The sequence below is a fragment of the Cariama cristata genome, unplaced genomic scaffold, assembly GCF_000690535.1.
Source record: "Cariama cristata isolate BGI_N322 unplaced genomic scaffold, ASM69053v1 scaffold13490, whole genome shotgun sequence".
Classification (NCBI taxonomy): Eukaryota; Metazoa; Chordata; class Aves; order Cariamiformes; family Cariamidae; genus Cariama; species Cariama cristata.
Genome location: NW_009595367.1, coordinates 1,112 through 14,321, shown reverse-complemented (window position 1 = coordinate 14,321; position 13,210 = coordinate 1,112). Strand labels below are relative to the sequence as shown.

At 41.2% G+C, this 13,210-nt stretch overlaps 1 protein-coding gene across 1 annotated transcript; it reads left to right on the top strand.

The window, feature by feature from the left end:
- Nucleotides 1–242: 242 nt before the first annotated feature.
- Nucleotides 243–12,758, top strand: TNFAIP6 (tumor necrosis factor, alpha-induced protein 6). The gene is made up of 6 exons (XM_009701782.1): nt 243–405; nt 6,304–6,441; nt 7,850–8,011; nt 10,092–10,320; nt 11,420–11,460; nt 12,573–12,758. Exons 1-6 carry the CDS (start codon nt 312–314, stop codon nt 12,734–12,736), a joined length of 828 nt encoding a protein of 275 aa, XP_009700084.1. The 5' UTR covers nt 243–311; the 3' UTR covers nt 12,737–12,758.
- Nucleotides 12,759–13,210: the final 452 nt, after the last annotated feature.

Sequence of the window (13,210 nt, the reverse complement as noted above, 5' to 3'; positions counted from 1 at the left end):
CTGAAGAATGAACAGACTTTGGCTTGAAAAGTGGTCATCTGTGCTGCAGTAGTGAGGGATAGAATGGTTTCTTGGACACACTAGGAATCAAGAGAGCCAAAAGTGAGTCACATGGACGACTGCAGACATCACATTTAATTGTGTAATAATACTACAGCAAGCACAATTGGAGCAGGCTTGCTGACCTCACAGCTGAAAGCACTATTTAAGATCTGGCTACCAGATGTTCCAATAGGATCTAGCCAGCTGCTAGCAGAGGTTACCCTGAGTGTTTTAACAGGGAACATTTACAGCCTAATAGTTCAGAAGAGATGATTGCACTAATTTTCTTTTCTGCCCTGCTGTGGGACAAGACTCAAGCATGGGGATTCAAGGACGGAGTGCTGCATAACTCTATTTGGTTAGGTAAGAAATAATTTAATCATGAATGTTTTGCTGCAAAAGTCACTGCGTTTGTCTAACAGTATAAAGAGGAGCACCTAGCAATACAAAATTGAGCCATGCATTAATATTAGCAAAATCCTCCATTGAAATTGGTGATCATTTTATCTGAGCAGTGACTGTAAATTTTGTCCTTATGAGTTTACTATTTTTACTAGTTCTCTGAAGCACAGGAAAAAGTAGTTATGGAATATTTCATCTGAATGTATTTTGCTACAGCATGAGGTGAAGTGAAAACAGCATTAAATAACAGTTGCTTCTAATGAAGGAAAACGAATATGAAAAGAAACATTTGGCAAAGGAATGAATTACTTTCTGCATGAACATACTTCAAATGCCTGGGGTCCTACATATGAAACTAAATGATCTGGAAATAATAGTGGTAATCTTTCCTAGGTTTCTAGGAAAGTACAGAAACATATATGTTTTTGCTGCTGGTTTGTTCACATCATTAAACAGAGGAGAGAAGATATCAAAAGGGCTACAGGAAATGCTGTGGGAATAGTTTCTTATACCTCAAGTGGGTTTAAATAGCTCTTAGAGTTCTTTTATAGATCTTTATAATTATCCAATACAACAGAAAAACATATAGTCACATAAATATAGTCACATAAAGGATGCCAAAACAAAAACACGCACCGAGTGCTCTGTTTCATAGACAAATACTTAGAAACTCCTTTATCCTCTCTAGAATGTTGTGTATTTCTTTAAGGATTTTAAGGAATTCCTGTAGCCGGTACATGTTTCTGTTGTGCTCAGATGTTTCATGAGGGCTTGGGGCCACGGTCTGTTAGCTGGTGCACCAAACACGTGGCTCCAGTCCCTTCTCGGAGGACCATGTAAACCAACAGGAACGTAAATGAGGAGGAAAAGTGATCTATATTGTTTTCCATTTGACTGCACATTTTTAATGACTTCCTTTTCCTTCTAAACTTGGAACACGCCTGCTGTGTCCCATAGTTGCTGAAGGTGCTCAGGTGGGGGAGCGCTCCAAGGGAAGGACAGCTTGGCATCTTCATGCACCACCTCAAGTGGCTGCTATTCAAAAAAAGGATGACAGAGAAGAGCTTTGTGTGAGAAACAAGCAAAGCTTGTATTCTTGGCTGGAATAACAGTAAGGAGACGCAGAAGATAAGTAGGACTGTTAAGCCCTGATAGTAGGGGCAGAGAAGTTGAATTTGATACAGGCTGTGATGGGTGTTCTGGAATCGAGGGGATGGGGTGAGAGCAAGGAGCAAAGGGGCTTGCTGAGCTGGGCCCCTTGTTTACCTGTAGGCTGTACAGCCTGCACAAGTGAACAGCGGGTGGCTGTGCACAGGTCCTGGCTGTGGTTTAACCATTCTCACGTTCCCTGGCACAGTTTTGCTCTCAGCCAGCCAGTGGTCTTCTAACGAGTACTCCAGTGCAGCGCCAGGGAGAGCCGGGCCACAGACCATCCCCGGGTGAGACCACCCTGATGACAGGGAAGAGAGCTCGGGCACACACCATGCCACTTGCACCCACGGACAGAGAATGGGCCCTGGGGGTTTTATTTGCAAATATCAGTGTATCCATGACTGCTGCAACCAGTCACCCTGGATGTAGCCTTTAGAGGCTTCTACCACATAAATGTGGATTTGCGGTAACAGTGATCAATTAAACAATTTTATGAACTGAAGTCAATTTGAAGCAAAAAATTTCTAATTCTTCAAAATGAAGAAACAGTGTTAACTGGAATGCGTAATAAAATTACGTTTTGCTACACCTTTAGTGTTTACTGTGAGAGTAAATAAAAATAAACCACAGGGTAAAAACTGATGACTTGCCCTAAATAAACAAACACATGCAAAATCTGGAAGCACAGTGTGCAGCTCTGAAATAACCACTCTGCTTTCTCATCTCCAGGACTCTGTTTAAGCTCCTTTAGAAATGCAGCATCTAGTGTAACTACACCAATACAATTATTGAAAAAAAAAAAACTCAAAATGCAGTTAATTGAATTACAAATGGAATTATACATATATATTACATATAAATGAAGAAAAATTTGGCAAAATCACAGCCAGCCAATTTATGCACCTTTGTATTAAACAAACAAACAAAAAAGTGTAGCCTGATCAGTAAAACAAGTAACCCCAATCTCATACTCACTGCGCACGAGCATTAAAGCAAGACCCCCTCCCTTGTATAAAACCTAGGAATGCCCAGTGACATCTGAGCTTTGCTTATCTCCTCTTCTTCTGATAAAGCGCTATCAAGAGCAAATTGAAAACGAAGGGAGTTTTCCATTTTACCTTTCTTCCTCAACAAATCATTAGCACAAATATAAAATCTTGAATTACTGGCAGTCTGGAAATGCTTATGTCTTTTACCTTTTTCTTGTTACAAAACTTCTGTTGTTTTCTCAGTAAGCATGCAGTCCTGCTGCAGCTGACTGTATCCCCTTCCTGTTAATGGCTTTCTTGTGTGAATGGAATTTTATTGTTGCTCATTTTTGACACAAGCACATTATAACCAAAGGTTTATTGTAAACTGACGAGAGGATTGGAGCAGTCTTGCCCAAATATGCTCATACGCTTATTTGAGTGCCGTTTCTCAGTGCCACGAAAGTAGGTTTCCTAGGACAGCTGCTGCACTCTTTGTGTTCAGAATTTCATCCCCGTTCACACACCATTTGTCAGTGCGGTTTCAAGGCCCTTCCTACCCCATTTAGTGGACTACTCTGAGTATGAACGTGCATATTAGAGAGGCTCGTGCCAGTAACTCTACATGGCCACCCTCCACTTAAAAGTTAAATATTTCTTTTTATTTAGCATTTAGTGTTTGTGTCATGCATATTGAGGGTACTTTATTAGGCCAAATTTCATGCTGCTTGTGTTTGTGCAGAAGAGATTGGCTACATTTTACCATCTCCTACTGCTGCGGCTGAGTAGAGGGTCACTGTCCTTGCAGGATCCTGCTGTCTCTTGACTTCAGGGAGAGATTTTAAGAAACGTGAGTTGGAAGAAACATGTCCTGTCAGCCATGTAACCCATGACCTTTTGAGTAACAACCAAAGAAGAAAAGTGGGTGGAGAAATCCCTGATAGAACAGTCTCAGTATGTAGGTTTTCGGGCAAAGAACGAACAAACTTTTCTGGAAGTTCTCACTGTTGTCAAGGAAGAGGAGATTTCAGGCAGGTCAGATAAAGAGAGTGGCCTTCAATCAGAATCCCCCCTTCAGAGAAGATGCCCAGCTGGGCACGTCGTACTCTGTGAATGCATGAACAGTATGCATTTACAGTGGTAGGCATGTGCTTGCGCTTGCAAGTGAAAACAAAAATTCATGGAGGTTTATCTACATGGCCATGGTATTGCCTCCATAAAGACTAATAGTAATTCGTTCACGTGTGTGTTCATGTATGACTGTGAATATGTGTATATATGTATATATATACAGATACATAAATATGTAAATGTATATTAATAGTTAATAAGTACAATGCTTTGACCTAGGTCTGGTTTTGCTGATGCAGTTTATCTTTCTGCACAGACCCTAATGTAATTAGGAAAGAGAGTAAAAAAATGCCAGTGAAAGATCTGATCAGTTAATTAGGACATACTGTTAGGGAATACTGTATCATTAAACTGTGACACACCGAGCCAGCATCAAATCTCAAAGCTTGGTGGAGTGTAAGTGTGTGGTCTATCTTTCCAAAGGCTACTTTTGTCACTTTACAAAGCAGTAACAGAGATAACAGATTGGTGATTGCTCTCAGCAGGATAACACCACCCACCAAGACATTGCACGAAGACTCAGTGGTGCTGCTGCTGGTAGAGCAGCCCTTGCAGAAGCTGTGAAGAGCAGATCTTTCCAGCAGTATTCTGAAAAGTGAGATGCCTGTGCATAGTGACATTTTAGCATCAATAAGCATCAATCTACCTTTTGAGGGATAAGATTTGAAAACAGTATCACCAGGTGAAAAAGTCAGAACAACTGAAAATGGTACGTTTTTACTGCCAGCTCTAAGAGTGATGAGTCCGAGCAGTGGCCATTGCACCTGAATCCCTGGTGGTACAGCCAGCAGCAGTTCCAGGGAAGGAACAGGGTGGGTCTTGCAAAGGTGGCTGCCAAAGCGATGGGGGCTTTTACCAGCAAACATCATTGACAATAAGCTTTAGGACCGCTCTTGCTTTGGCCGTGACTGGTCACCTTTGGAAAGGTGACAAACCTTAGAACTCAGCTGCCCCTTACTCTTTGAGTCGGTGCAGGTGGGGCAGCTCAGCTAATCCCAAAGACTACAGGCTGTGTTTTTCAATTCACCTTTCAGTTCACTTCCCTGTGAGCTGCAGTGATCAATAACGTCAGCTCCAGGTTGTTCCCCGAGTGTGCCGTGAGGCTAAATGCTGTGCTATTTTCTGTAGTACTCAGATTTTCAATTCATGCATACTGAAGCCAGTACAATTATACTGTAAAGAAGCAGTGAGTGGGTTTATCAGGTTAGACATGATAGACTATTAAGTGAATGAAAAATAATACTTCCTATGAATAAATTTTTAACTAAATACATTTTGTTTTTAATACAGCATACCATTATTCCACAGCTGTTAGTTGTTATGCCTTTTCTTTGCAATGGAAGTGGCTTCTTCGGAAGGATTTTTCCACGGAATATATGTTATTCCATGCCCATGCCAGTGACATTCCCAGCGATGCTACAGAAAGCGGCTCTGTCTTCTGAGCCTACTGTCAGCAATATCATTTACTTCACTGGGCGCAAGGCCAGTGACTGTGGGTCCAAAAACTACATTGGCAACGTCATTCTGTATCTAATAAGGGTTCTCACCATTGCTAACCACAATTCAGTGGTGACCATGGGTTTTTTTAAAAATGCTCTAACCTAGCCAAAACTACTGACTCTAAGTATGTCCCTAGAAAAGACATTCTTTTTTTCCCATGGTACAAATAACTACTGTAAAAAATGCTTCCTGTTTTGCGTCTTTTTTCAGTGATGTTGACCAGTGATAGCTACAGCCAGCCACTTCTCTCACATTATACTAAATATAAGAAAGAGCTAAAGAAAGAGGCCATTCAGATTAGATATGCAGATTGGTTCTGAGACAGATTTCCATACGTATGGCATCAGACAAGTGCAACATGAAAAGATTATAAAACTTGTGGTAGTACTGACAGTTTCTAGGTTTCCCTGGAAAACTCCTTTACATTGTACTTGCAACAGCAAAGAAAAAAATAATTAAGAAGGTGTATTAATTTTCTGTGCAGCAGAAATGTCAGCCTGCAATTGTTCTGGCCCTGCCCTTTGTGACACAGTCTCAGATATTTTTATTTCACATTTTTATTCCTTTTAATTTCTGCCTCTCCTCTATCCAAGTAGCTCTGATTTAACTTCTCTGGAGATTCAAAACAAAGCTCTGATTCATCTTACACAGGCTGTTAAAGTTACATCCAAAAGTATGCTGTGATAGCAATCCAGAAGGAGCTTCCCCTGAGTCACACAGGACACACAGAACTGGTGATGCTGACACCAGCCACTCGTTCCCATAACTACTGCCTGCTGAGTAGTCCTAGGGGAGTCCTTCCCTGCGTTTGTTGATTTTCTGTTGTTCAAAAACTCACCAAGCTCTGACTAGCTCTGTTGTTCAAAACTTCTCCCAAACAAAAACGTACCTTTGGGTTGCAAAAACATGCCTTTGGGCTGGGAGGGCCATATTTTCCTGACACTTTCCAAGTAGCACAGCTACTAGCTGAACGTTTTGTTTCTCGTCTCACCTGGACAGTAGCCTGAAGTGCAGGTTTTGGGGGAACTGCTGGAGGTGGTGGGAGCACCCCAGGTGGTGGGTGAGCTGAGAGACAATGCTGAGATCATTTATTGCTTTGGTCCCACAGAACGAGCAGCTGGAGTGTACCACAGGGAGTCACGCTCTGGGAAGTACCAGCTCACCTATGCAGAAGCAAAAGCAGTCTGTGAATACGAGGGAGGACATCTAGCCACGTATCAGCAGCTGGAGGCGGCAAGAAAAATAGGTTTGAAAAAACTTATGGCTGTTTACTTTTCACATCACTCATTCATAATGTTGCCCGTCTTGTATTTTCATGAATGTTACAAACTCTGGGGCTGAGAGACTTGTAAAATCCCTGGATTTTAGCCCAAGTTGCATGTAATTTCCCCTGTCAGTAACAGAGCATGACTGCGCTACCTACAGAGCTGTCAGGGATAACATCTGCACACCGGGCTACACATCCCCCTGAGCTCTGGGTGCAGCACAGTCCCGGAACCAGCAAGATCCAGCGGAGAGCCGTCTGGCTGAGCTGGGAAGTAATGGTACCTCCCCAGATACAGCACCTGGGGGCTGCAGAGGAAGGCCTTTGTCCCCAGGGAGCTTCTATAGTAAAATGTGCATTGCTATTTTTCATATCACCAGTCAAGATATTTTCCTAATGTTTATTCCAGCCATATTTGCTCTGAGAGAGAGTGAGTAGTGGGCTTGGAGTGAAAAGCAGAGCTGAACGAGGGCTCTACTGTATTTCTATTTGATTCCTAATAAGAAATTATTAATTTATTCAGAGCATTGGGAAAACAATGGAAAATATCCTCCACTCTAGAAATTTGCAGGCTACGCCGCTGAGTCAGAAGCTGGCTCGCAGCACCAGCACAAATGTAAAAAGGGTACTTTTGTCTCTTCTGAGTAGCTTCATAGTCCTAGGACGCCACAAATATGTTCCAGTTCCTCTCGGTGAAAACATTGAATTGGTCTCTACCAGGCAGGGAAAAACATTGCATTCTTTGGCTATTGTTTTTAAGTTCTCGGCCACAAAATGCATTAACAGGCTCTTTTTGTTTAGCAAGAAATACTTGAGGCATTTCAGGTATTTAAATTTAAACTTAAAGTATTTTAAGTAAATACTTTGTTTTCTTAGCTGTCTTTTGTATGTAGTATTTTATTCATTCTCAAAACTTAATGCTGCAAACTCTCGAGATATAATTGAGTAAATTTGCATGACTTCAAAAGTCACACTTAGGTAACTCATCCAATTTGATTACAAATGCTGGTACAGCAGTTAAAACTCACTACCCGGGAAACTGTATAGTCCATCTGCATTTGATTTCTGTTTTCAAATGAAGAACCAATAATCATATTGTGGAGAACACAATTCAGTTTTACATTCTGTGTTTAAAATTATCCTGTCAAAGTACCGTTCTTTTCTGTAGTTCAATTTCTATTAGGCCAATTACACCCAAGTAGTTTTACATTCTGTGTTTAAAATTATCCTCTCAAAGTACTGTTCTTTCCTGTAGTTCAATTTCTGTTAGGCCAATTACACCCAAGCCATTGATCAGCTTGACTAAGACTTTACTTAGTTGAATAAAAAGAAGAGTTTCTTGCCTAACGTTGGTTTATCACATCCATGTCTCATTTTCTCCCTGTTGCAGGTTACCACGTGTGTGCTGCTGGCTGGATGGCAAAGGGCAGAGTTGGTTATCCCATCGTAAAAGCTGGAGCCAACTGTGGCTTTGGAAAAACTGGTATTGTTGATTACGGGATTCGCCTCAACAGAAGCGAGAGATGGGATGCCTACTGCTACAACCCTAACGGTGCGTTTAAAAACAAGCCATTGCTCTTCAGGTCTCAGATTATGACTACATGCCGTGCTATCTGGCTTTGCAAAGGCACTCAGGCTCTGAATGCGTTAGCTTCAATACTATAAATACGCTGTCTGAGGCGGGGGGCATATTGACAGAGATTTATTTGGAGCCTTGCACCAAGCCCTCTCTGCTGTTACCTATAGCTGATCTGGCTTGCTCAGTGCTCAGTGTGTCTGCACGGCATTGTACCGTATATAACTGGGCCTAAGCAAAGTCCTTTCGGAAATGAAAAAAGTAATGATATCCTGATGTCGATTAAAAAGGTAAGAAATATTTCCAAAGTGATGTGAGAATGTTTTGTTTTATATAAGAGTGCTTACATTCAGCCTGCAATGTCGTTGAAATAACTAATCTGAGGTGTTTAACATGGGAAACATTTTGCAGATATTTTGCCTGTAAACATGCTAAGTTTAGCGTTACCCCTTACTCCTTCTTTCTTGTGCCTGAGATAGGACAGCTTTTGAAAATGCATGCCATGTCTGGGACTGAAACACCTGACAGATCCCACTCCCAGCACTGCCTTGTGTGTGTGTGTACGTGTGTGTGCGTGCGCACATGCGTAACTAGGTGGAGAAAAGTGGATCTCCAGAGCAGGTCTGGAGATCACGGTTCAAACGTGACTGACGAGACTCTGCCAGATACCAGACACCTCTCCCTTCCCCTCCATTCACTACACTGCAGATGACTGAAATATTGACACGGCCGCCATTTCGGTTTAGCTTGGTATCACTTCATATATAGCAGGGAAGGCAGAAAAAATAGGCACCAACAAGGAAAGCAAAGCTTAACTTTGTGCGTTGCTTGGCTCTCCTAGTACTCCAAGTGTACTACCCTGCCTGGCAGAGCCAAAAAGTTGGAGCTGTCCGTGACGTCTGTACAGCTGTGCGCATTTTGTTTGTGCTCACAGGGCTTGAGCTTGTTTATGTGAGCTGGGCAGTTGTTAATCAAATAGCTCTGTGGGGTGGGGGACATTCACAGATGTTCAGCAGACAAAGAAAACTGCAAGAGAGACTACTGCATTCATTCTTACTGCATGTCAACTGTCAGCCCCGACTTTGTCAGCTTTCTGCTCTGGGCTGGGAGGTAGTTACTTTCCAAATGCACTGTTTGGTTAGAAGACAAAAGGAAACCAGAACTGCCAACACTCACTCAGCAGACAGCTTGAGTCTCTACCGTTGAAAGGCCGTGTATTCAGGCCTGATGGACGTCTGCTACAGCTGAGGCTGCTCAGCCTGGCAGAGCTCTCTGTTTGCAGGTGGGAGACAAGTGGCCTGGGGGAACAAAAACTGAGCTTATGCTCTTCTGTAGGATGCTAAAGATAGATCCAGCTTCAGGCTCCTAACTCACGTGCCCTGAATCACCCTTAGAAAGTCCCTCCCTCTCCCCCAGGTCTGAACTTGGGGAACGATGACAGATCGTAAAGTCAGGCAGTGTGAGGGCCCCAACTTGGTTGGTCCCACTGTCGGGAAGCGGGTGAAGTTCAAATGGCCACCGAATCAAACCAGAAGGAGTGTTTTTTGTCCCAGAGGAGACATTCCAAAGGGACTGAAGAGCTGCAGCAATAACTGGACTACAATGCAATGTGTGTGATTGCTAGCCTTTCTAAGTTTTTTTGTAGAAGACATACTTTCAAGAGATTTTTGAAGAAGAAAGGATGAAACTGAATGCCACGGTGACTTGCAAGTACAGCTATAAAGCTTACAGTTTGACATAGCCAGAAACCCCAAATGCCTTTTACATAAAACACTTAGCTCTGGCCCAAAGTCTACTGAAGTCAATGAAGGCTTTTCCTCTGAATTCCGTGAGTTTTGGATCATGCCTCTTGTTTCCAAAATGTCTGTTCCCAAAGGCTAGGGATGATTAACATTTCTTGTCAATGCTGAGTGCGTAAATATATGAAAAGTGCTATCATGCTGGGTGTTCCTATGTGATTTTTCACAGATCTGCTGGGTCAAAGTGCACAAAGATTTAAACCATAGCCATATCCAGATCGAATACTTAAACTCTGATGTTTCTATTTTTCTCCTAGGAAAAGAGTGTGGTGGAGTCTTCACAGATTCAAAATATGTTTTTAAGTCACCAGGCTACCCAAATGAGTATGAAAATGAGCAAATTTGCTACTGGCATATTAGAGTAAAGTATGGACAACGTATTCATCTACAGTTTCTAGAGTTTGATGTTGAAGACGACACCGCTTGTATGGCTGATTTCTTGGAAATCTATGATAGCTATGATGATATCAATGGCTTTGTGGGCAGGTAAAGTAATTCCAGCTTGAATATGCAAATAATCAAATGATTTAATTTTTTTCTCCAGACCATTACTTCAGAAGAACACTGTAGTACCTTATCCAATTAGCACCTCTGGTACACCCATAACACTTCTAGCAATAGTACCTGACTTATCTTTCCTGGCAATTTACTGTCGTTAACGCAGGCCAGTAGAGAGTTTCAGAGAATTGCGCTTTGCCCTTTTCTGCTTTGTTAAATTACATGAAAGGAAGCTTCAAGACTTTTTAGTTAGCTGCTTATCTTAATTCTCTATTATTTTACAGGAAGAACTCCTAGCAACCTCAAACAGTATTCTGTATTTGCTTTAATTGAAAGGAGGGAGGTGGGGTGTTAAACTGTTAGCAAAAATGTTTTTAATTTCAGTTACTCTTCGATACAGAAGTAAAATATTTTCTAACAATATCAGAACAGGTGTTATATATCATCTCTATTACTAGATTTAGTTTCCCTCTTTGCTTAATTCTCACTTTCTTTTCTTCAATGTCATATTTTGCTTGTCCTTTAGCAGTCATAGTTTGGTATGAAGTACTTCAATTTTCCAGAACAAAAAGTAAACCAGAGAAAGTGATAAAAAACACTTCCCAATTCCTGCCACTGTTCACATCCTCTCTACGAATCATGTGTAACGAAGCAAGGATATAGTCCATTTGTTTTGCCTTTACAGATAATTTTAAATGTTTTTCTTGACAATGTTCTTACTTTCTTAGACTTGGGCCATTGTTCTTTTCCTTAACGCCTTGTTAAATCACGCTTTTTCTTGTTCTGCATCATTTACTTCCTGCATATATTGAAAAATGTTTCCTGCATATATTGAAAAATGTTTCCTGCATTTTTCTCTCCCTCTAAACCTTACTATAAGATAATTACAAAAATTCTTTAGGCAATTGCTTCAACATACAGCGGAGAATTACATACACTGAATACCTGTAACCAATTTAGCCCCATGAGCCACAGCTCCAAAGGAGAGTACAGCCTGAGAGCCACCGTTCAGTGTGGGTCCCCATATAGCAGAAGTATGGTGTATTTGCGGTGTTGTTTAGTCATGACCATTTATTTTTTTTTCCAGGTTTTGTGGAGATGAGTTGCCAGATGATATCATTAGCACAGGTAATATATTTGCACTGTTTACAGTAAAAAAAAAAAAAAAAAAATCAGTCCAAATCACCTTTTGTCCCTACTTTCTAATAATATATGGTAAAGATGTCCAAAGACACAATCTCTGCTTCATGGCCAGCATGTCATAAACTGCTCTTCAAAACTGCCAGCATGCTCTTTCGTCAATGCAATTACTTCTAAATAAATGCAAAAGAACAAACCAAGCCTGGTTAGAAGATAACCAGGGTACATCCTGCTGGCCTGACAGAGATAGTACACCTACGTGCGTTAAAAGGAGTTCTCAGACAGGCATCTTTGTACAGCAGATCTGTCATCAGTATCTGAGCCCCACCTATGCGCACAATCTTCATGCACCAATTTTTCCCATTTCAAGAGCAAGGATTGCAAGAACACTTCCAAAGCTGGTTACAGACGTTATTCTGTGTGTATGTTTAAACAGCGGGTCAAGGTCTGATTACGTGTAAATCAAAGCCACTTTTACCTCTCTTCGCTCATGCATTGCAAAGTCATTGTAGCACAGATGTCACGCGGGCTGCCCGCGCATGGAAGTAGCCGTGTTCCCTGGGATAGATGGTCTGTGCAGAAACTCGCATTACCACCCTCCAGCCCACAGCTGTAATCTGCAGAAAGAGAACAAACGAGTTGTATTCTGCCATCCCTCATCTCCCCATTTACACGGGCCTGGTGGAGATGAGCAGATGACACTCACGGGAGAGTGACATCGCAACCTCACCCCTGTGTCACCTAGAGATCCATGAGGCTCTATGCCAGATGTGTCTCGCACATGAAGCGTGACATTTCACAGGTAGAGTGAAGCAGAGCAGCATTTCAAAGAACAGGAAATCCTTTGCAGAAAGCACTGGGTACAGCAAAACTTCATCAACCTCTGGGCCCTGCAAACAAACAAAACTGATGAAAATCTGCCTGGTTTTCCATGGGGCTAATGGAACTATAATCCTTCCAGGCTGCAGTTCGGAAGTAGACAGACCAGGTGGACTGCTCTAAAGATCTCAGAAGCAAGAGCACTTTTAAAATAACCCTGAAATATCACACTTTTATGCCACTCAAAAACATAACTTTTGTTTTTCTTTTTCTTGTCCCAGGCAATGTTATGACCTTGAAGTTTTTGACAGATGCCTCAGTGACTGCTGGTGGTTTTCAAATTAGATATACTACTATGGACATACCTTCAAAGTCAAGTGATGGAAAGAATACAACATCCCAAGGAAAAACAAACTTCTTACCTGGGAAATTTAGTATTTTTTGAGCAGGGTAACGAGATACACTCATTAAGAAACATGTTTTAGAACCCAATTCAGGTATCTGTTTCTTCAGATACGACATTTTCTTCATATCTTTCTGACTTTTTATTTTCTGTTTTTATATAAGTTCTGTTAATAAAGTATACTAGGAAATAAGTTATAAAATATACCTACAAGAATAATAGAAGACTATTTTTAGACTACAAGTACTGTAAAAATCTGAGGGACTCATTGTTACCAAAGATTTAAAAATTATTTTTCTATATGAACTGCTCCTTCTCCTTATTTCTTGCTCCATTTGAACAAACTTTTCCTGTGACTGTTTCAATTATTTTTAAATTTAATATGCTGTTCTCTCCTTATTTTCCTCGATTTCCACATATTTATTTTTTCGATTGTTGCTTTGTTTCTTCCTGTTCTCGACACATTATTATTTTTTTAATTAACTCATTTCCCTGAAGACAAAATGCCTTTACAGT